At 43.0% G+C, this 24,461-nt stretch overlaps 1 protein-coding gene and 1 long non-coding RNA gene across 4 annotated transcripts in view; one reads left to right on the top strand and one right to left on the bottom strand.

The window, feature by feature from the left end:
* LOC119544940 overlaps nucleotides 1-24,461 on the bottom strand; it is a 153,137-nt gene that overhangs the window by 22,358 nt on the left and 106,318 nt on the right. For 2 of the 3 annotated variants that reach the window (XR_005218967.1, XR_005218969.1), the window contains exon 1: nucleotides 20,357-20,677. The exons of the other annotated variant lie outside the window; for it this stretch is intronic. This is a non-coding gene — a long non-coding RNA (uncharacterized LOC119544940). Of the gene's footprint in view, nucleotides 1-20,356; nucleotides 20,678-24,461 lie in introns of those variants that run through there. 3 annotated transcript variants of the gene reach the window in all.
* Nucleotides 8,126-11,904, top strand: CXCR4 (C-X-C motif chemokine receptor 4). The gene is made up of 2 exons (XM_037850536.1): nucleotides 8,126-8,246; nucleotides 10,321-11,904. Exons 1-2 carry the CDS (start codon nucleotides 8,232-8,234, stop codon nucleotides 11,365-11,367), a joined length of 1,062 nt encoding a protein of 353 aa, XP_037706464.1. The 5' UTR covers nucleotides 8,126-8,231; the 3' UTR covers nucleotides 11,368-11,904.

Below are 24,461 nucleotides of genomic sequence, written 5' to 3'. Positions count from 1 at the left end.
GCTCGGGCACTTACAACTAAGTGGGGCAGCAAGGGGGTGGGGAGAGAAACTTACACTTTGTGTTGGCTTATTTTTACCAATTCCTGATTCTTGCAGGGGGCCTCACACACCCCTATTTTCAGCTTGTTCTTCTATAGAATATATTCATGACAGTTTATTCTATTCACAGAGGATACAAAAGTGTCCCAGAAGACACAAAAGTGCAGTGGCCGGAACGTACAAACAGGTCCAGAGATCAGAGCATTCTCAATGGCTCACTCCGATTCAAGGTGGTGATAAAGCAGAGATTAAGGAGAAAATGAAGGGTACAGTTTGAAACAACATATCCAATAAAGTACCTTTTCGTATTTGGAAAACAACCTATTATTTTCACAATGCAAACTACAGAAAGTAAATAAAATTTGATAAAATCCTTTTGGCTGGTGGGAAATGGGCAGAAGAAATATCTTTGTATTCATGAGCTTTCAAGGAGGTTGCCCGAGACTTCCCAGGAGGACCTGTCAGAAAGGAGGACTGATTTTTACATTTAGCATAAGGGGCCTAAGGAGGGCTGAGCCTCTCGGGGACCAGGGAGGGCCTTCTCACTTTCTAGACCAGTCTAACATCCAAACTCAACAACTCAGAACCCTGTAGCTATGTGTGAGCAGGCCTTTACCTTTCTAGAATTGAGGCTGGAACACAGGGGAGACATATGACAGAAAGGAGAGAAAGCAGGGACTTCTTGGGGCATCAAAAAATTCAGAAGCACTAGAGGAGTTGTTTTCTGGAGTGGTTGGTTATGATCTCATGGGGGAGGGGAGGGGATGGGGGAGGGGCGCTGGTTGAAGGAAGGAGTGTGCTTGTTTTGAGCCTGGCAAATGGCCTATTTATGATGAAAACCTAAGCACACCCCGTATGGGATGGCATGAGAGGCAGTGAGGGGGGGGGTCCCCCTCAGAGAAGTAAACCAGGTGCCAGAACCCTAACCCTGCAGTAAAAAGCTACTCAGCAGAGAACAAAATCCTATTCAGTCTTGAGGAGCCTGATCTCAATCAGTGTGGGGAGAAGCTTGAAGATGGAGCTGGAATGCCCCAGCCCACCCCATTTATCACCAAAGATAAAGCTCTTAGCGATCTGGACATGCAGAGGGAGCCCTGTTTGTGGAAAGGATTAACCTGAGTTGTTCCGAGTTGTTCAAAGCGTCTCATCTCTATCGAGGCTGCTCTGTCTCCTCTGCCCCCCAACAAGCAATAAACTACTCACATGTGAACCGTAAAGAGACAAGGGGGCAGACGGGTCCTTTGAGGCCCCACTGCTTCTGAGGGGCTGCCCCACCTCAGCAAGCAGGTCCACGGAGGGCAGCAAATTGGGATCTGGGTAAACACAGCCCAGGAGATTATGCAGCAACCGGTTAGCCACAGGGAAAAATGAGTGGAAAAGCAAGGAGGAAAACCTGAAACACACCACCTTGGTATTTTTAAATGATCAAAAACGGTTTTATTTCCCCCATTTAAAAAGAAACTGTTCCAACACAGAGCAATCCCCAAGAGAGAGATCCCAGGAGTTGCCCTGAGCTTTTGATGGGGGTCGGGGGGGGGGAACAGGTGGGGAAGCTAGAAGATTCAGCAGTATATTCTTAGGGTAGCCATTCACGCCTGCTAAAAACAAATCCATTTACGAATGTATCTTTAGACAGTTTTTTAAGTATTCATTTTAACCTGGTTTTACCTAATGGAATACCAAGCAAAGAGAGATTAATCTGGTTCTTTTTTTTGCCCACTTTCAAAGCTGCTGCTTTCCCACATTTTCTCTCCACAGCAAGTACATCTGAAAGTCTTGAGAGACCTTAAAAAGTCAGCACTAAATCTTTTGAGTCACTTAATCCCCAAATCTTCCATGTTTGGAGGTAATTTCCTTTATACTAACTAACCTAGCTTGACTCCCTTCTCAAACTCACTAATGGAACAAAGAGGGCTCTCATTAGCTCATCCTCATGGCTGCAGAAATAAGCGTCTCGGAAGGGCAGGTTTTGCTTTTGCCTCAGGATGGTTTTTGCTGTCACTCTCTGGCTTCCTCTCACATCATCTCATCCAGCCAAGCGCTAGCTGGATTAGACCCAGTGGCTAGAAAATAGGGGAGGCAGAATCCTAGAAGAAAGGACTGTCTAAAATCAGGTTTGCCCAGCAGTGGCATGGCCTCCCTTTCTAATTAATGGGCTGTCACTTCCTGGGAGTGTTCAGAGTCTGGACCATCCCATACGGTGTTGTAGAGGGAAATCCTTGTAATGGTTGGAAGACCAAATGGCTTCTAAGACTGTTTCCATCCCTGAATCTGAGACCCTGAAACCACAGGAGGGGGCTTTCAAGGCACATATGAAAAACTCTTTATTACTTCTCTTTCCTTTCCCTGTCACACATGTCTCTCTTCTTCCCCACAATTAAAAGCAAGAACATTTAACACCTTATTTAAGACTCCATTTCCCTTTATCTTGCCTCTGTGGGTAATGGTAAGGAAAGCCATTTGCCTGGTTAATCAAAACCCTCCATTGACAAAAAGACACTAAAGCAGCTGAGATATGAGACTGTGTTAGTATTGACTAATGTTTATTGAGCACTTAATATGAACCCCATACTGTGCCAAAGGCTTTACATGTATTATCATATTCAATCCTCTCAACAATCTGAAACATGAAATGCTATTATTATCTAGATATTACAGCCAAGGAAACTGAGATACAGAAATGCTTGCCCAAAGTCTAGATCCAGTGGTGGGCTGGTAAACTGGCTTTCTGGAGAGCCTGGGGAAGGGAAAGCAATGGAGCAAATGTAACAGAGCCACAAGGAGGTTTAGTAATTCCCCCAGGATCCCAAATATTAATGTGAGTACAATGGGAGCTGCAAAGGATGATCAATGCAGGCAATCCAAAGTGACTAAACTCATTCTTGGAAAAATAGGTGAATTCTGGCAGAGTCCACCCCAAAAGGATTCTGAGGTCAGTTCTGGCCATTTCCATTGCTGCCCATGTGTGTGTCTGTTCCAACCGTTGAAGTCCCACAACACTCTAATCTTGTCCTTTCTTTTGATTCCTAGTGCCCATACCTTGGGCCATATTCAGTAAACTGGAAGCTTGTAGAGTTTTTGTTTGTTTATTTGAACCAACATTTTAAAGTTGAGAGATTTCACTTTAAAAATCAGGTTTTCCAGCTTCTCTTAAAAAATGGAAAGATCCGGACCAAATTCCCACATAAGGCAATGAAGGGTAGCAGCTGCTTTAGACAGGATATGCATCTTCCAGTTCCATAGTCCTCACTACTCCCTATTGCCTCACTCATTTACAATATCTGCAAAATTTTAGAGTTTGCCATTTATGCCTTAAACCTACAAGCAGCTCCAAGGACATAATTGTGCCTTTGGGTTTAGAAAACTGCTCAAGCAAGCACATGGCATGGATCCCACCCTCCACACCCACCCTGCAAAATACTTCCCACCCTGTCCCTCTATCTGTCTGGGCAATCAGATCACCACATTCCTAGGAGCACCAAGGCTCTGCCATGGGATGAACAGTTCTCTTAGAAAGCCGACTGCCCACGGGGCTCCAAGCGCTTCCTCTAGTAATATAGCTGCCTGAGGTCACTGCCAATAAATTACTGGTTTAAGGAAAACAATGACAAGCCTTTTCCATGGAGAACAGGGTTTGCTCACTCAATTATTTCCTAAAGTCATGCCCTCCTTGCCAGCTGACACCATAATTTTTGAGGCAACAGCAGCAAGTCTGTTGGTTGCTGTTCTTCATACCCACAAAGCCACACCACACCTGCTACGTGAGCAGAGCAAACTTCTAGAGCAATTCATCCTTCTGGCAGTGGAATTAGTCAAGTAATGATCATTGCATTGTTAAATTAAGTGGCTTCTTTGTTAAAATGATTTACCAGGGTGACTCTAAATTGGCTGTATTTGTTTACCAGTTTGCTTTTCTCTTTGTGTGGGAAATTTTGTTGACCAATGATCTCATTTCGATTAAGACAGATCTTTTAGAAATTCAAGATATGACTGAGATTTTTAGAGTGAAAATTTATGATACCTAGGAAACCAGTAATAATGTTCCTTAACTGGTATAGAGTTGCAAGAGAGATGGCTTAGTTTATTTTTCAAAGTTGATTTTCACCTATAGATGTTGGAGACAGGAGTTAGGGAAGGAAGAGAGAGCTGAGGTGCCTTGGGGTGGGGGGACCATTTTTCCCACCTAACAACAGCTTAGAAATAGTTGACATTTGATATTATTGTCTCCTTGAAATTTGTAACCCTCTGCTAGAATTACATGCCCCTTTGGAAACAGCCTCCTTTTTTTTTCACTCAAGAAAACATTGAGATTAAGGAAGTTTGTGCTCTTTTTCTCTCAGAAACAAAAGTGGCCATATATCTTTTAAGAGACAGAGGAAGGGCCAACAGACAGCAGGACCTAGTGGCATCCTTTAATGCCACTGCCTCCTGCCACCAACCATCAGGAGGAAGTCTGTCCCTGAGCCTTCTTTCCTACTGATTTCCAGCCTATGTTGGGACAGCCTACAGCTTTCTGCCTTACCCACACACATATACACACACACGTGCACACACACACAAATCAACCAGCTGCAGAGCGAGCAACAGGAGGTGGCAGGATGCTTGCCACAGTGTCACTGGATTTGTAAGCCTCCTCTCTGAGCTGTGGCCAAAGCCAGTTATTCCCTGGGCTAAAGCCAACCTGAGAACTTAGGGCCCCTGCCAAAGCCTTGTCAACCCCTAAGCCTGGCTCTGTTGCCAGAGCCACACAGGAAAGTCATTAATTCTTTAAATAAAGGCTCAGTAAACGATTATGGAGCCCATTATTTGTTTAGCTGGCCAGGGTGGCTGGATAGAGGCTATCTGGGTATTCACTTTAAGGAACCCAGATTATTTGGGGGAGAGGAATAAAGACATACACTCATTTAGAAGTTAACATCGTAAGAGATGACACTCAAAGCAGTATGTCAGTAAATGCCTAATGACCCTTCAGAGGAGGGAGCTTTCTGAGGGGTGAGTTGCCATCATCAGAGAAAAGAGACATTGTGGTATAGTGAAGCAAGCCTGGGCTTTGGAGCCAGACCGAGTGTAGCTCCTCGTGCAATCATGGGCAATTTCATCTTCTCTGGACCTCAGTTTCCTTTATCTGTGGAATAGAGATGATGGTGCTGGTCCTGCAGAGTTGTTGAGGGGGTTACATGAGGTCAGATACACATAGCAGCCCTCAATAAGTGTTTGAGTTTGGGTTTTTTGTTTGTTTGGGTTGTTTGTGTTTTTTTAAAGAAAATCATGGGGTAGTTGAGGATAGAAGTTTCAGTAGGATTGGTCCAGGGGAAAATAAACGGAGACCATTCCTTGAAAACATGGTGTCTATTTCAGGAAAAGTCTTCATATCTAGTGGATATTTAGGAAGGGGAAAGGTATGAGAAAGGAGGCTTTCTGTTTCCTTTTTAAACATAATATTTATTACTTTTTCCCTGAATATGAAAAATTTTCATGTCTATTATGGGAAATTTGGAAAGCATATGATAATGCAAAGGAAGAAAATAAAAACCATTATAATTCTTTACCCAGTGAAAACCCCTGTAAACATTTTGGTTTTCTTTCCAATCTTCTCCTAGTGCATATTTTAACATAACTAAGACCACACTATGCACACATTTTTTAATCCTGCTTTTTTGCACTTAACATTTCATGAGTATTTTCCCGTGTCATTAAAAACTCTTCACAAACACCAGTTATAATGACCACATGGAATTCCATATACAGATGTACCCAAATCTCAACTATTCCACTAACATTTCGCTATTATAAATAATGCTTCCATGAACACCTTTGTGACATAAATCCAATCTCCTTACGGTAAGTTCCTATGGGTGGTATTACTGTTCTGAGGTTCCCCTAAATACAGGCAAACTGCTTTCCAGAGAGGTTGTCCCAATCCACTTTCCCACCAGCCACATGAAAGACAGCTGCTCTTATCAAATCCTGAGACAGAATATTATCTTAAAAAAGAAAACAGTTTGCCTAATTTGATCATCACAAAATAGCATTTCTTTGTTCTTTTAATTATCTTACTTCATTTTAGCAATATACCTAAAAGGATCTAACAGGAGTCCTCAGATAAAGGAAGGAGCTTCCTTTTGTCTGCAAACAATCAGCAAATATTTATTGTGCAAATCATTTTACTCCCGATTTTGTCCTCTCTCCCTTTTCCAGCAGCGTTGAAGATTCCACCTTTCAGGTTTTAGCCCCTGAAAAGAGGAGTTTTGAGGTGCAAGACAGCTGACATTCAAGCTTGTGAAAAGCAAGTCAAATGTAACCTGTCTGAAATTCGGGTTCCTCAACAAATAGGTTGCCTACCCTACCTAAGTTCTAATAATTTAATTAAAGTAAAAGAGCTTTTCTAAAAAGTTTTTTTTTTTAATCTACTTAATGTAATATGATTGATTTTATCTGGTCATTATCTTGCGTCCTCATTTGGCCACCTCTGAGAGTCCCAGCTCCTGACCCTAATACAAGCTTTCCTGCATTGGTGAAAGAGCAGGGTCGATGAGGACCTACACCGACAAACATTAGGAAGGGGACCAGAAAAAAGAGGAAAATTATGCTTTGTAGAGAACACGGTCCCAGCTTCCGGACTACCTCTGGAACCTCTCCAGGCTGGAGGATTTCATTTGGGCAAAAAGGAGGGGTATCTTGAGGGTCCAGTCTGGGCAAATCCTCTCCTTGGGACAGTCCCGCGGGGTGGGGGAGGTGTGCGTGTGGGTACGTCTGGAGTCCACGGCGCAGCCATTTCTCTTGGCGGCAGACGCTCGCACCTCGGTCCCCAGCTATCACTCCTGCGGTTACCCCGCCTGCGGTCGCACCATTTTCCGGCCCGGCCCCTCACCCGCTCCCCCGCCCCCCCATGCCCCAGCGCCGGCGGTTGAGGCCTGAAAGCACTGCCTGGGCGCCCACTGCATACCCAACTCGGTCTGGGACGCCTCTAGGCATCCAAACAACCCTCCACCCCGCCCCACTGGGCTCTTCAACCTTGGTTATTAATCCGTAGCAAAGCTATCCTCCGTATAGAGTCGTGGAAGAAGTCGAATGTGGAATTCCCGGCTGGGAATCCTTGACCATCGCTGGCATTTTATCTCCCCGGGTTTGTTTCCTCTGGATGGAGACCTTGTCCTTTTGTTTCACCGCTCCATCCCAAGCGCCTAGAACAGCTCCTGGCACCTAGTCGGCCCTCTGTCCATATATGTTGAATAAATGCATCTGTGTAACTGTGAAATCTTCCCCAAAGGTTGTGAGAATGAATGGGTAGTGCTGTGAAAATACCTCGTGATCTATTACAAAAGCACTATTCGCTAAATTTTATAATTATTTTAAAAGTACTATCCATGAATTGGATACCACTATCATAACATTACTGCTGAGAACGCACATCTACTTCTCAATCACAGTCTCTCTACAGAATTATGCTGTATCCTACCTTCTTCTGAAAGGGTTCCCATGACTGTCTATACCAGATCCTGGTACTATAACTGTGAATATGCACGTATGGTTATATACAGTGGGGCTCCAGAAAAACAAAAACAAAAACAAAAGATCTTATTTTTTCTTCTGAAGGCACGCAATGTGCTGAAGCAGCATGGAACGGAGTCCCACGCTGAGGCCCCATTTCCAGCATTGCCACCTACTGGTTGGGTAACTCGGGTAAGTCACTTTCTCTCCCTGGGCCTTAGTGTCTCCCTTCCTAGCATTCCCGGGTATGAAATTCCATCCAAGAGACCAAGGATTGAGGCTCCTCACAGGGTCGCATCACTCCCTCGCCAGCGCTTCCCACCTCCCTCCAGGCTCATTCCCCTCTCCCAAGTTCGGGAGCTCCTCGCGGTAGCCCTCCCGGGTCGGAACCATGAGGTGATCACGCGCAGAGCGGCAGCCGCTGCCGGGCTTCTTCCCAGGCCAACTCTGCTGGGGTCGCCGCACTCCTCCCCCCTCCCACGCGACCTCCTCCCCCGCGTCTGCCGCTCTGCCCACCATACCGCCTGCCCCGCCTACCCCGCCCCACCCGAGCGGCGCATGCGCCGCCGGCTGAGCGTGTTTTTATATAAGTCCAGCTTCCACCAGAAACTTCAGTTTGTTGGCTGCGGTAGCAGGTAGCAGACTGAATCTGACGTTTTGGGTGTTGCAGTAGCTTGTGCGCCGGAGAGCAAGCAGTTACCATGGACGGGCTCAATGTAAGTCCAACTTCAGCCTTCTTTTTCTTAAAATATACAGATACTTAAACTTAGAGCACAGCGCCTCTTGGAACGGACAAAAACTACTTGACCATTGGAGGGGCGGGTGCCCGGGAGAGGAGGAGTTTTCCTGCGTAGAACTGCACGGGAGATAGGATTGAAATAGTTTTCTCCGTAGAGGAGAAAAGATTGGAACGGTCGTTCCGGTGGCTGCATGTGTCTCGCCCTTGAGCGCGCGCTGGGCTTGCACGGTGTTTGCAAACATAGGAACATTTTGTGCACAGTGTAGAGAAGGCGCGCGCTACCCCGTGACTCAGACCAAGTCTTCCCCGGGAAAGGCGTGCGTTTCTTGAAGCAAGTTCCATTATCTAAATTTAGAGGCGGTGGGCGGTGCACCCGGGCTGAATCCCAGAGGGAGACTGCAACACTGTTAACTTTCGGCAAAGGTGTCTGGGAACCGCTCTGCCGTTGGGCTCGCATTTGCTAAACTCTGCGCGAAGTGCGAAGCTGTGTCAGTCCCCCGGGCACAGTGGGCAGAAGGCGGGAAAGGCGGCCAGACCCACCGCGCTGCTCGCCTCAGGGGTCCGAGTGGTGGCAGCAGCTGGGAGGAGATCGGGAGTATCCCGAGCTGCCTTGGTATTGAGTGGAGGTCGTCCCGCACATCCGGAGCGTGCCGGTTCCCCACGGCCGCGAGTGGACCCTGGGATCCGGGAGTTTGGGATTGTGCAGAGGTCCAAGGAGTATAAGCAGGCACCGAGCAGTCGCGCCGGGAGGTGCGCACAGCGAGGGACTCGGGGGGATTGGGAGGGCACCTGGGCAGACGGGCAGGTGCAAGTGGGGAGACTGTTTGGCTCCCTCCCAGCCCAACCGCGCCGTTTAACCGTCGGTGGTTTCCTGGAGCCTTTTGAAAGCCCCTGGCTAGGGAGGCTTTTCGCTTCCTCCCGTGGCGCGCAATTCAAAGGCACTCGGAGCGGAGCCGCCCACTGTCTCGCCAGCACCCTGCGAGACTGAGCCAGCGGGTTAGCCCGACCGAATCCCTGGACCGCTGCCCGCCCGCGGTGGGCATGGGCGTGGTGGGCAGCCGCGTGGCCCGGAGCTGGACGACCAGGTTCCCAGCGAGCCCACTGCCTGCAGTCTTCCAGATGCAGATCTCCGAACCCATTCACCGGATCGTTCGCGGGGTGGGAAGAGACCCCGGAGAGTGAGGAAATGAAACTTGGGGCGAGGACCACGGGTCCAGACGCCGTGACTTTCCCCACCCAGGGAAATGCCGCGCTCTCTAACGTCCCCAAAACGCCCAAGTGTTGAACATGGGTATGGGAAGGGAGACACCCACGCCCCCGAAGAGCGCCAGCTCTGAGGAAGGAGGTTAAGATGGGTGCAGGTTCGCGCATACTGACGCCCACCCCAAAGACCAAACGTCCTTCACTTTCAAGCCGCATTCTCCTTCCCCACCCACATGTTGCTTTAAGTACCCAATGGGTTGTGTTTAGATAAGCGTGGGAAAAACAATGCTTTGTGCTTTAGGAAAATAGGAGTCTTCGGGACCCCCCCCCCCCCAGTGTCCCTCTCTCCCCTTTTCCCTGGCCTGGCGAATCTTCATAGGGAACGTTAATCCCAGCTGCACCGTACACTAGCTTTCACCGGCGCCACTCCCCTCACCCGCACCCCACCAACCCCACCCCTGCCCACGCCGTATGGGCGTGGCCCCTTTGTGCTTTTTTTTCTTCTAGTAGGCGGGGGGGGGGGGGGGGGGGGCGGGGCGGAAGAGTTAGCGAAGATGTGGATTTGGAACCCTCAGGGTCTCGGCGCCCTTTTGTTCTAAACAGAGAGTTTTGTAATAGATTCTACTAAAGATGAAGATGGGGGGAAGACTGTAGGATTCTCTAAATAATTCTTCTGTCCCCTTACCCCAGTATTTTAGTGGGAGGATAGTTTCCTGAAGAAGGCTGGGCTGTATTGGGTGTTATAAATTGCCTTTTTTTTTTTTTTTTTGACCCCAGAAATAGTTTTTAACTTGAATAATACTTGCTGAACTTGGAACTGAATGTCCTTTCCCTTGCCTCTTTTTCAGCTCTATACTTCAGAAAATGACACTGAGGAGTTGGGCGGCTCAGGTGACTATGACTCCATAAAGGAACCCTGCTTCCGGGAAGAAAATGCCCACTTCAACCGTATTTTTCTGCCCACTGTCTACTCCATCATCTTCTTGACCGGCATAGTGGGCAATGGATTGGTCATCTTGGTCATGGGTTACCAGAAGAAACTGAGAAGCATGACAGACAAGTACAGGCTGCATCTATCAGTGGCAGATCTCCTCTTTGTCCTCACACTTCCCTTCTGGGCAGTTGATGCTGTGGCAAACTGGTATTTTGGGAATTTTCTATGCAAAGCAGTCCATGTCATCTACACGGTCAACCTGTACGGCAGTGTCCTCATCCTGGCCTTCATCAGTCTGGACCGGTACCTGGCCATCGTTCATGCCACCAACAGTCAGAAGCCAAGAAAGCTCTTGGCTGAAAAGATGGTCTATGTTGGCGTCTGGTTACCTGCTCTCCTCTTGACTATTCCTGATTTCATCTTTGCCAATGTCAGTGAAGTGGAAGGGAGGTATATCTGTGACCGCTTCTACCCCAGTGACTTGTGGATGGTCATGTTCCAGTTTCAGCACATCATGGTGGGCCTGATTCTACCAGGCATCATCATCTTGTCCTGCTACTGCATTATCATCTCCAAGCTATCCCACTCCAAGGGCCACCAGAAGCGCAAAGCCCTCAAGACCACAGTCATTCTCATCCTGGCTTTCTTTGCCTGCTGGCTGCCCTACTACATTGGCATCAGCATTGACTCCTTCATCCTCCTGGAATTCATCAAGCAAGGCTGTGACTTCGAGAACACTGTGCACATGTGGATTTCCATCACCGAGGCTCTAGCCTTTTTCCACTGTTGCCTGAATCCCATCCTCTACGCTTTCCTGGGGGCCAAATTTAAAACCTCTGCCCAGAATACACTGACCTCTGTGAGCAGAGGGTCCAGCCTCAAGATACTCTCTAAAGGAAAGCGAGGTGGACATTCTTCTGTTTCTACCGAATCTGAATCTTCAAGTTTTCACTCCAGCTAACATTGATTTAAAAGACTTTTTTTATATGATAAGGAACTTTTTTTTAAGTTACGCCTTTTTTCAGATATAAAAGACTGACCAAGCTGTACAGTTTTTATTGACTGTTGGATTTTGTCTTGTGTTCCTTTAGTTTTGTTAGGTTTAATGACTTATTTATATAAATTTTTTTTTGTTTCGTGTTGCTGAGCGTCTGGGCAGGACCTGTGGCCAAGTTCTTAGTTGCTATATGTCTGGGTGTAGGACTGTAGAAAAGGGAACTGAACATTCGGGAGTGTGTAGTGAATCGCTTAAAGCTAGAAATGATCCTCAGCTGTTTGTGCATAAATAATGTCTCCATTCCAGTGGAACATTTTTTTTTCCTGTTCTTCAGGTGTTTGGTTACACTATGTTATTTTGCTGTAGGAGATGGCACTTATAACCAAAGCCTAAAGTGGTATAAAAATGGTGGCTTTTCAGTTTTCAGAAGTGGGTTGATTTCGGAACCTACAATGTACAGTCTTGAATTATGTTGTTAATAAAAGTACATGATAAACTTAGTGTTATGTTCTGATTTCTGTTGACTTGACTTTGGCTGGCAGAAAACCACAATAATAGATGTGTTTATGGCATGCCATGTGTACTGTCCTACATCCTTTAGTTGTAATATTTTACTTAATCCCTATTACAACTCTATATAGGTTCTGATTCTTTTATTACATTTTTTTAGATGGGAAACTGAGGGACCAGAAACCTTAAGTGACTTGGTCAAAGCCATGTAATATCATAATAGAGCCAATATTTGAGACCAGGTAATGAATGTGACAAGAATCTGAAGGTTTTACCATTTTTGGCTGAGAAGTTTAGAAACTTCCAGCCAATATCCATTTCTATGAAAGATCATCTTTCTGAAGGATAAATTTGGTAAAGAAGGAAAGGTATGCCATACAGTGTTTTAGATTTTATTACTGTTCCTGCACAATCCTTGTCAGCCATGATAGGCATTGTGTATGCTTTATTCATTTAATCCTCTCCCAAGAGGCACCATTACTCCCTTTTCACAGACAAGGAAACAAGTTCAAAGACTTGAAATAATTTAGCAGTTTACATGCACGCTCGAGCCATTTCTCACTCCCAGCCCTTGCTTTTAATCATTACCCACCATCATCCCCCAGAACACCTGGTCATAAATGAATTGTTATTGAAAATAAAGCCAAAAGTGAATGTTTTCTTCATAAAATTAACCATGCCCAAAATACTCCTCTTGCAATATCATCTATGCAAATCTCAACACTTTTATTCTTAATCTGTTGCAAAACCTACCTCCCCAAGGGCTCAGCGGAGAGGCTAAAAGTTAATACTGATTTATCAAACCTCAGAGGGAAGGCCCCTGAAGCAAGCTCCACGTCGCCCATATTTTGCACAAGATTTTGGAATCTTGTGTAACATAACCCATAGCTATTTACACCACCATTGTGCAAGCCCTAGGCTCTTGAGTAAATTTCAGCTCCAGTCTCCATTTCAAGATTATTTCTAAACTGCAGGAGCCATACCTACCTCACTTTGGAATACAAATGGGACACTCTAGGCTTGCATTCAAAGATAATAACCAGGATACAATTAAGGCAATATTTGAGCTACTTGTAGTAATTGTTTCTGGCATAGAAAATCCATTCTGGAGGAAAAATTGCAATGCCTTATCTTTCTGAGGCAAATCACATTTATTCAAGGCAAATTATAGATCTTGTGGAGGGAAATAACCTAATTACTTAAACAGAATCCAATTTGGCTGTACATTTTGCTGCAGTCTATGGATCTGAGATAATTCAGAGTGGTATTCCTATTCTACTTGAGAACACAATTAGATTTCAGATAGGAAATTATCTTGAGGTTTTTTGGTTTTCCCTGGGAAGCCTAATTGGATCACCCTTCATTTAAGCATAGTTTTACATGTCCTCTTTCACAGGCTTAGTCTTTAACCAATGACCATTGTAAAAGACTTCACTTGAACTTTCTCTATAAATATTTATTCTCCAGGAGACAATACAAGAAATCCTTGGAAGGACTTCTCATTCTCTCTCATCTTGGTGTGAAACCTGGTTGCCCCGGATTCCATTCCCTGTGCCGAGGAGTCACAACAAAAGGAACTGAGCCGAAACAAAATTCCCAGTCTCTTTAGTCTCAATGGATATTTCATTCTCCCTTGGAACAAAGGTGGTTGATCTCTTTTCAAAAGGAAAAAACCCTTTACTCTGCCCCAAAAGGGTGTCCTGCTCCCTCCTTCCCCCATCATTCTCCTGACCCTGCCATGTTCCAGCGGCTCCAAAGCGTCCCCAGTGTCATGGTTTCTCCAGCAATGCCGGGGAAACCCAGTCTGCAGGCCATCCTGCATGAAGCAGCTGATTGTTCCCTCTCCTTGTCCCTTATGAATGGGGCCCTTGAAGGTCAGTAATGTAGATCCAGTTGTATAATGGAAGTTAAAATATTTAAATTGTATGCATGCTTCCAATAGTGGCATAAAAATGACATCTGAGTTATTAATAACATTAAGCCTGTAGCTGGGGAGGAAAGTGGATGTTTTTATCCTACAAAGCTTCTGTTTTCGTAAAATGCCACTTGGCAAATCACCTTCCCCTGAGGGCTTCCCAGCCCCCTTTTGTGGTTGTGCTTATATTAAAATGATAATTCTGGGATACTCTTTTAGGGGGATCCCCTTCAGGTTTATTTTAATAATTCAACTAAGTGTTCAAGACTGTCTCTTAGCTTATGGTCAGATATTTAATAGAGTCCACAAACAGAATAGAATTATTATTATTCCCATGTAATAGTCATGTAGGAGGGGTAAGGACCTCTGGAGACAAAATTCAGATCACCTCAGAAAATAATCCAGACATCCCCCAGTACTTAGAAATGTGGTGTTGCAGCCTGGCCTCATGAGGATTCACCCAGTCTGCTCTGAGGAGGTCCCCTACCTGGTTGCCAATCAGTGCTGGGGAGATCACTTAAGTAGCTAGAGGAATGATCTTCCCCTAGAACAGCTGATCTTCCCTGAGAACAGCTTAAGAAAGAGGTTGGTGCCTCAGGGAACCGCAAAGAAGTTGAAAAGCACTCTTTCAAAGCAAATTGGTTCTCAACCAGGGCCTGATTTTGCCTCCCAGGGAACATTGGGCAATATTTAGAAACATTTAGGGGAATTACAAGGGGTGGGAGGATGAGGTGCTAGGGGCATCTGGTGGGTAGGGGCCAGGGATGCTGCTAAACATCCTACAGTGCACAGGACGGCCCCCATAACAAAGAATTATCCAGCCTAAAATGTCAGCAGTGCTCAAGGCTGAGAACTCCTTTTTTAAAGGGCCATGGAGTGATAATAATGATCAAAGCAAAGGTATATCCAACCAATATGACTCTATGAAATAGCGTGGATTCATGAAGAGCTCAGTATCACTGGACAGGGTTCCAAGGTCTCCTACAGACTCCTTTACCTGGTCTCATTTCAGTGCCTTCCTATTCAACACCCACAATTCTCTTTCACTCTTATTTCAATTCATCATTGCCTTGTGATCATGAATACATCTTTCTGTTTGTTCATTTGTTTTCTTCTCTGAATAGATTATCAGCTTCTCAAGGGCAGGGACTCTCATTTCTTTTCTAGTTCCTGATGGACTTCCACATACCATGCTAGGAAGTCATCCCACAAAGTAACGAAATGGTAAAAGGATGACTCTGAGGATTCTCTTAGTTTCCCATCAAGTATCTGTCTATCTAAAAACCATGAGGTTTACTCATTTAATCCTCTCCACTGCCCTGTGAGTCAATTTGGAACACTTCCCGTTTTTCTCCTTTTATTTAAAAAATAAACAAGGAGCAATGAGGTACCACCCTGTTGTGGCATTGTCTGCAACTGATTTCATTTAAATCGATCCTATTAATGCCAACAATTAAAATCTTCTAAAACCTTCTGAAAATCCTTTCAACTAAAAATGCTGGTTGTAGTCAGAGTTGAAGGATCCAAAATGTTAAGAAGCCAAAGAAGAAAGAATTTTTCAAAATCAAATACAAAGGTGTGCAACCAAATCATGCCAGGTGCTTTGTGTTTATCTGGCTAAACTGGTCCACTGTAAAGTTGATTTACATATCACCCTTCAATTAACTAGAACCTAACTCATCAACACTCAATTAAATGGAATTGCTTCTTCATGTTTGACTCTGTGAGTTGGAAAATAATATTTATCAAAAGCTCACTAAATAGCACTTTCATACACATGATTCTCGTAATACTCCCACTAGTTAAAGATTGTTATCTCCATTTTCAGACAAAAAGTCAAACTACAAACAAAGAAGGGGTTATGCGCTTTCCACTATGTAAACTATATATGGCATTAAACAGAACCACCAAGTTCTGAGGCATGTCCTCAAGTTCTCTATATATTCCCTCCAATCTTTTCTTTTTTATTTCTTGATCAAGTCCTACATGGTAACAATAATAGTTATCATTTACTGAAGGCTTACTATATGCCGAGTGCGCCGATTTGGATGTATTATGTCCTCCAAAACACGATGTTCTTTGATGCAGTCTTGTGCGGGCAGACATTATTGGTGTTGATTAGACTGGAATTCCTTGATTGAGTGTTTCCATGGAGATGTGACTCAAAATCAACCATGAGTGAACCGTTTGATTGGATAATTTCCACAGAGGTGTTACCCTGCCCATTCAGGGTAGGTGTTAATTGGATCACTGGAGTCATATAAAGGAATTCACAGAGGGACTCAGAGCAACTGAGAGTGACATTTTGGAGAGAAGCTGCAGCCTAGAGAGGAATGTCCCAGGAGAAAGCCACTTTGAAACAAGAACTCCGGAGCAGACGCCAGTCATGTGCCTTCCCAGCTAACAGAGGTTTTCGGACACCATCGGCATCCTTCAGTGAAGGCACCCTGTGTGGATGCCTTACCTTGGACACTTTATGGCCTTAAGACTGTAACTTTGTAACCAAATAAACCCCCTTTATAAAAGCCAATCTATCTCAGGTATTTTGCATTCCGGCAGCATCAGCAAACCAGAACACCAAGGTACAGTGATTATTTCACCTTCACAACAGCCCTGTAAAGTAGGTACTATTATTATGCCCATTTTACAAATGGAGAAACCGAGGCAGAGAGCCCAGTTTAACATTTACCCAACAGCACATATTTAATGACTAGTAAAACTTGGCTTTGAACCAGGTATTCTGGCACCCAAGTATGCCTTTTCAAGCACTACGGTAACTTTACTGCTTTCTATGATGTTAGCCAAAATTCAGAAATATAACCATGAAGTCAAAAGATCCTTCATGCTCTTTCAATACTCCACAGGGTTCAATATTGAACACTCATCTGATTGTCACTTTTGAAAGTAACAAAGAAGACACCGACATTTTAGAAAGATTTTCACTATTAGTGGTTGAAATAAAATGGGTTTCAAGTTACCCTGATACACAGTGTCTGGAACACTTAGCTCATTAAATATTTGTTGGATGAGCGAATGAATGAACTCCCATAAATTTCTATTCCTGAGAGTACACCATTCTGTAAGCATTCTGATTAATGTTGGATTGGTGTATATGATTTGACTCCCTTCCTTCCTTCATTCTTTCATTCATTCCTCAACCATTTATTATTATGAACAATACTTCAAGCCAGGCAGGTGTGAAAGCTGCTCACAGTCTAGTGGAAGATGTAATCTTTTAGGGTTCTAGGCATGCTGGAAAGTTAGTTAAAGGATTCCCAGGCTTTCCAACTTCCTTACATTTTAAGAAATCAAAGCCTCCAGTCCACCCACCCAATTTTCCTATTACTTAATACCTCTTCAGTCTTACTTCCACTGATTCCCCACTTAAAGGAGAACATACTGCTCCCTATCTCGCAGGCTGGGTGAGAAGCTTCCAATCCAACTCTACCCTCCTATTTCATCAGCCCAGGGGAAGCTGCTTACATCATGAGGATAAGAGCAGAAATTCTGCCAAACCATAGGGTATGGGAAGAGGCCCTGAAGGCAGTTTCTCAGCCTTCTGTCCACAGGAGACAACTTGTTAGGCCCTTGGGATTGAAAAAGGAAATCAAGACCATCGTTTTGGGCCATATCCCATTTCCTTTGGCAAGCCTACTCTATCTCTTTCAGCCCTGAGTGAGCTTTTTCCTCCTAAATTCCTAGGGCATGAAGTCTGCAGCATGTACACTCATACAAATAAAGGCTTTTGAAAAGTTAAAAGCAGTTATTGTATGCATTGTTATCATCGTTCTTGTATTCATTTTTCAAAAATTTTGCTTCCCAACTAGTTTAATGTCTCAAGTGCAGAGACCTTTGTAGTCTAACATAGTTAATTAATAGATACTCAATTTAATTTGATGAAAAAATTATCAGATTCCATAAGGATGTGCCAATGCTGGCTAAAAGCATACAAGGTTCAGTCAGTTTGTTAGAACCTGATATTTCTAAAGCCAGGATCATGGGTATGAGTCCTGCTGGGGATATCTTCGAAGCAATGTTGCACAGAAATGTAAGGTTGATGAATGCAAGGACTATGTCTTGTTCACGGCTGTATTTACAATGTCTCGAACAGCAGTCACAAACTTTTTCTGTAAATCTACAGAGAGTATATATTTTAGATTCTGCAGGTCTTATTGTTTTAATCACAACTACTCAACTCTCCATTTGTGGAACAAAAGCAGACACAGACAACACATAAATGAATGAGCATGTCTGTGTTCCAATAAAACTTCACGGACACTGAAATTTGAGTTTCACATAATTTTCACATCACAAAATATTATTCTTCTGATTTATTTTCAACCATTTAAATATGTAAAAATCATTCTTTGCTCCCAGGTTATACAAAGACAGGTGGCCGGCCAGATTTGCCTGCAGGCCATAGTTTGGTGATTTTAGTCTAGAACAATGTTTAAATATAGTTAAGAGTCAATAAGCACGAATGAATAAGTAGAACTCTAAATATAAGAATGTTTACTCTTAGGGCACCAAGAACCCCAGTGAACCAGGGGCCTTGTTCATCTATTTGCATTTAGGTATGCTATCCACCCACCTTTCATAAAGCACTTTACCATTCACAAAATGCTTTCTCAGAAGTTTTGGTAACAAGTAGTGCTATCGGTAGCTCAATATTGTGAATGTAATTAATATCACTGGGGGTCTACACATGTTAAGGTTAAAATGGGGAATTTTGTGTGGTCCATATGTTACCAGAAGAAAAAAAAAATTTTTAATGCTTTCTTGGTGGGGCCTCAAAGTGGGTCTGTGTGCTGGTTCATGCTGTAGTTGTTGGCAAGGTCCTGCTGCTTTGCTGGATCTACTATTTCAGGAAGACTTTCTTTCTGGGATAAGTGAGTTGCCTTTTTATCCACCTCTGTGCCACCCTATCTCTCGGATCTTCTTTATACTTCCTGTAACTAGTAACAGCAACAGTGCTCTAATACAAGTTGTTGAGGTAAGCTGACCAGCCTGCCTTGGGTCTGAGCAACATAAGCTCTGCTCCTCCAAAGTGATAATCACCACTCACAACTTTTGGCAGCGGCTCCCTAGACAGTCGGTAAACAGGACAAAAGAAAAAGCCATAATCCATGGCAGTGAATAGTGTTTCACAGCCACAAGCTGAGCCACAAAAGCCCAAGAAAAATCAATGGAGCAGAAAGCATTTTTGGACCTGACCCCAGCTTTTGGGGGAATGATGATAATTCTATTTCCTTTTAGCCTTCAGGTCCCTCCTGGGAATGTCAAAATTAATCTCCAAAGGCTGCCACTATTGTGTTTCTTACTAAAAACATCTCCAAGTGAACTTCATTACATTACAGAATGCTCTCCCCAAGGAGAGAGGCCCAACTTCTGTCTCAGATCAAAAGACAAGAGAAGCTGAAGGAACAGCAAAGTGCTTTCTGTTTTTAGGTGGGTTTTCTGTTATCTGTATGACAATGCCAGAATGGCTGCTCAGTCTCCATGGGCCAGGATGGAAGAAAACAAGCTATCCCAGCTAAGTGGCCCTGGGAAAAAACCCTTGAAGGATAGAAATCTTTTCAGTATGCAGTGGAAAAGAGCAGAGATGTAGGGGAAATGGTAAGCAAACTGGGAAAGGACATGAAGAGCCAATTCATAAAAGAGGAAATAAAGCTGATAAACAAAAAATATGAAGAAATGTTCAACTTCATTGGCAAGCAAATAAATAACAATCATAAGAACACACTGCTTCTCACTTATCAAGCTAGCAAATACTTTCAAAGAAATAATGCCTCATGTGCCAGTGAATCAAGGATCACTGAGGGTAAGCTGGTGCAGGTGCAAACTGGCCATACCCTGCGGAAACCACTTGGCAAACACCCTCAAAGCCTTGATACATTCGTTCCCTTTGACCCAGAGAGACCATTTCTGGACAGTTAAATAAAGGAAACAACCCTTCATATTAAAAACGTTTTATGCAGAAAGTTGACTTTTGCATTTATAATAACATAAAACTGGAAATCACCTAAATATCCGGCAGCAAAATGAGCATTAAGGAAACTATGATGAATCTATGCAATGGAATATTATCCAGCTTCTTAAATGATGTTTATGAAGACTATTAGAAAATGTTTATGATATATGAAATGAAAGAACCAAGTTCCAATTACGCATACTATCAATTATAAATATTTTTATGTTTTTGCATACTTTAAAAAGAAGATAAATCAAAATGTTATTAGCAGTAGTTGTTTGAGTACTAAGTCTTTGGGTGATTTAAAAAGAATGTTTTCTTTTGACTTCTCTATAGTTTCCAACCTTACTATAATGAATGTGGATAATGAAATGAAACGATAATCAGCTTATTTTATATAGGACAGGGCCCAAGTAGCTACTCAATAAATTATTGTTGAACTGAACTGAACTAGGAATTTATGGGGGAGATATATATACATATATATCAGATCATATACAATACTCTCGAAGTATTTAGAATCTAGTAGTAGAGTTTACTAGCAGCAGAAATCTTACCATTATATTCCTGGTAGAGCCTTTGATAGAGTCCAGTGTTTCTGAACTGAAGCTCATGCTCTCAAGGAAGCATTCTAGAGAAAGCCAAAAGTACAGGAGAATGGAATTCAGGGCTGTGTGGCAATGGCCACTGGCCAGACCGAGCTGATGGCCAGTGAACCTGTTCCAAATCACACATAGTCATGGCACCAACTTTAGAAGACTTGCCCATTAAGGCTTTTGTAGAGGTGATATGAATCTAGGGTCTCTCACAGGGCTTCTCCCCAAGAGGTCAAGTCTTTCAAAATACACAGGAAGGTAAACATACTAGAAAACCCTAAAGGAAATCTCTGAAAGGGTTAGGCCATTCATACATGACGGCAATGGTGTGCGGGCTGAAATGGGAACAATGTGTAAGTGGTCAATCCTAAACACTCCATTTTTGTATTGTATTACAAAGGAAATGTCATGTTGGGGAAGGCTTCCTTCATTCTAATAGGTCCCCCAAGCACAGTAGCCCACAACAATGGTGGTTTACAGCATGTCACATAAGGCAAGGTTCTGAGATGGGAAATGCCAGCAGAAAAAGACCAGTGTTCACTTTTGTGGAGAGAATACCACAAGTCTGTTATTCTTATTTTGAGATGGGCTCAGGAGTCAGATAGAAAACTGAGTCTAGAAAGAAAAAAATTAAAATTTTTCTATGATTTTATATTAATATTTTAACAAAAAATAATTTAACCATTTTATTATTATGGGAAACAAATTGTTCTACTGTAAATACATAAGCACCTCAAATAAGTATAGGTTTAATGACAAAGATATTACCTGGTTTGATGTAAGATTTTAAATCCACATGGTAAATCTCTGCTGATATATTCAAGTTTACAGTCATTTATGAGTTGTAAATTCATTTCTTTTTTATAACCTATGAGTTACCTCATGGAATATTATAAATCCACCCAGGAATTACCAAGAGATTTTGCTGTTAGCCTTCATTTTCTGTGTTTTAGACATGCTTATGTAATTCTTTGCCCATAAATTAGATATTTGGGAAGGGGTATTAATTCTTTGCCTTATGTCATATTTTTTTTATTTTTCATTTTATTGTATTGCATTGCAGTTTTATTTCCAGTAGTGTCCAACACAAGTTAAAACATTTTAAACCAAACAGTTGCTTATTGGTACAGTTTTATGGCACCTAAAATGTTACTGTAATATATCTTGTTCTTGTCTCTTCTACTTAATATAAAAAGAAAAAGAAATAGTTCTTAAATTACACATATAATCATTCAATGAATATTTATTGAGCATTTATTATGTGTCAAGTGCTGGTATATGGCAGTAACAAAATAATGTCTCAGACTCCATGGAGCTTACATACTAGTAGCAAAGGAATGATCCTTCTTCTGGAATTATTCTTCAGTTCAGAAACAGGCCTGAGAAACAGGGCAACTGAAAATCTTGAGAGAGAAGGAAATAGGAAAAGAAAATTTTAAAACCCAAAATAAATAAAAGCCTAACATTTTAATTTTATATCACTATGCTGCTTAAAGGTCTCTGAGTCAGTTGGATCTTCTGGGAAGCAGATGCTGAGACAGAGTTAGGAGCACAAGAGGGGTACTGGAGTGCATCGCCCGTGAAAGATGAAGGGGGATTGGGCAGAGACAGACTTCAGAGTGCAATCTTGAGAAGAGAGAGTCTCAGACCACAGATCAGACCCAACAAAGCTTTGGCCATCTAATCCAGAGCAAAAGGCACCTGTTAGAGAAGTCCTACTTGGGCAGAAAAGACCAGACCCTGGTACTGGCCGTGTGCATCACTGGCTGGGGCTGCCCACGATGAGCTTGCACAGCTTCTGCTCCAAAGTCCAGGCCAATTCTCTGTCGCTTATAGCTGGAGACTGCCAGCTAACAGCAAGTTCTTTTTTGAAAGAAGATCTGAGCCATACCTCCATAATTGTCACAGTCTTTGAAAAGTAATATAGAGACCCGGCTTTCTAGAGACAATTTACAAAGTCAGTACATGCAATTCCTCTATACTTTAAATATACAAATATCTCCTAGCAAGTGCTCTCTTGACCAAAATCTAGGTCTTTAAGGAAATGTATTTTTTAAATCTTATTTTTTATTGTAGCATATAACATATATACATAGAAGTGATAACTTTCCAAACGCACTTTAACAAGTAATTAGAGAGCAAATTTCAAAGAATATTATGGGTTACAGTTCCACAGTTTCAGTTAAGGAAATATATTTTTAATGCTGATATGATTGTAACTTGCCAAATATTTTACACTGTGATAAAAGATATAAATTTAAAATTTTTGTTGAAGTATAGTTGTGTCCCTATAGGCAAAAGCAGTGTTTGCTTAAAAAAAAAAAATAGGATTCAGAATCTAAAGGAGTCAACTATTTAGAGATTTAGCTTTTGAGTCATTCATTAATTTCCTTGCTATATTCCAGGCATGGTGCCATGTGCTGAACACAGCAAAACATACAGAGCCCCTGCTCTGTATGGAACCTAGAATAGGAGAGCTAAATACATTAAATGTATAACCTGGGAAATAAATGCATATTTATGAACTGAACTTAGTGCTCCAAGAGAAACAAAGGAAACTGACCTAAGGCGACCTTAACTAGGAGTCAGGGAAGAAATCCCTAAGAAGTGTTGACTGTTCTGGCATCTTAAGGGTGAGTAGGAGTGTGTGCTTGGAGAGGGTAAGGAGTGCAAGAAGCAACAGCATGAAGGACATGTACAAAGGCCCTGGGGCGGGAAGAAGTCAGAGAAATCAAGAGTGTTTGGCCAGATCTCCAGGGCCAGAGGAAGAAGTGGTGCTAGGTGAGATCAGAGAATGAAGGCAGGGGTCAGACCTGGCTGAATCTCATCAGCACATCAAGGATTTTGATCTGTAAGCACGGCGGGCAGTGTTTTAAGCAGAAGTGGGAAACAGGATAGGATTTGGGTTTTGAAGTAACTCTGATTGCAGTCTGAAGAAATTAAAAGGGCCAATGTAGATTTGGGAAGACCAATTAGGAAAAACATGTGTGGTCCAGGTGAGAGATGATGGTCAGTCATGGAACAATGTTTCTTAATCTCCACAATGTGTGTTCCGAAATGGGCATTCTGGGGAGGACACTATGGAATAGCAGACACTACTCTGTTAGTGAAAACAGAACACTGTGGGGGCTACAAAATAGACACATAAAATAACTTAATCTTCCGGGTTTACTTACCAGAGTTTTACTTTTCCACTGTCACCTCAAACCCAATATGTCAAAAAAACAGAAAGAAGTCCTCTATAATCTGGATCTGTGTTCAAACCACCTTTCTCCCATTTTCCACACCTCCCTGTCTCCTCATTAAAGCTTTAGAAAACTGGATGTCACCTGTGGCACTTCCCTCTCCTTTGTCCCTCTGTCCAGTCTGTCACTAGGTAACCTGGACAAGACAGAACCTGCACCCATGTCTCCTGGCTCCTTCCACCATGTCCTGCATCTTCCCTCCAGAAACAGGCTGCATCTTGGTCTCTGTCCAGAAAAACTCTGCTTAATAGGAACAAAGACAAGTGAACTTTGTTTTCTCATTTTATTTCTCAAGTGTGGCCATTAGGTTTAAATGCCTTCTCTTACATGAAAGTTTTCTCTACTGCTCTGGCTGCCTTCCCCTCAAATTTTAAATCCAACAATCCACACTGTACAATTTGTTTCAGAATCACTGTCTTGTTCTTTAATTGGCTGCAATTTCCTGATCAATGTAATGAGAGATTTGACGAGATTTACAGCAAAACCAGTCTTCAAACAAAATCTTACGTAGATGCCCAGTATTAAAACATAAAGTTATAATTGCTCTGCTTAAACAAGGGGTATTAGATCCCGAAAACCTCTCCCACTCCCTGGCCACCCTGAGACACCCCATCTGAAGGGGATAAGAAGTCTAGCTTGAGAATCACTAGACTTAAATATCTCTAAGTCTCTTCCAGCCCTAAAATTCTGGGGTCTGTCATTTCATAAATATCATTTTCCTCTTGAAAATCACCACCAACATAGTTTCAGCTTTTTTGACCCCCTGCCTGGAACATTGAAAATTGGTTTCCTCATACTTCCAATGTCTTTCCAACTAAAAT

This window comes from Choloepus didactylus, chromosome 9, assembly GCF_015220235.1.
Source record: "Choloepus didactylus isolate mChoDid1 chromosome 9, mChoDid1.pri, whole genome shotgun sequence".
Taxonomy (NCBI): domain Eukaryota; kingdom Metazoa; phylum Chordata; class Mammalia; order Pilosa; family Megalonychidae; genus Choloepus; species Choloepus didactylus.
This window is presented reverse-complemented; position numbering and strand designations above follow the sequence as displayed.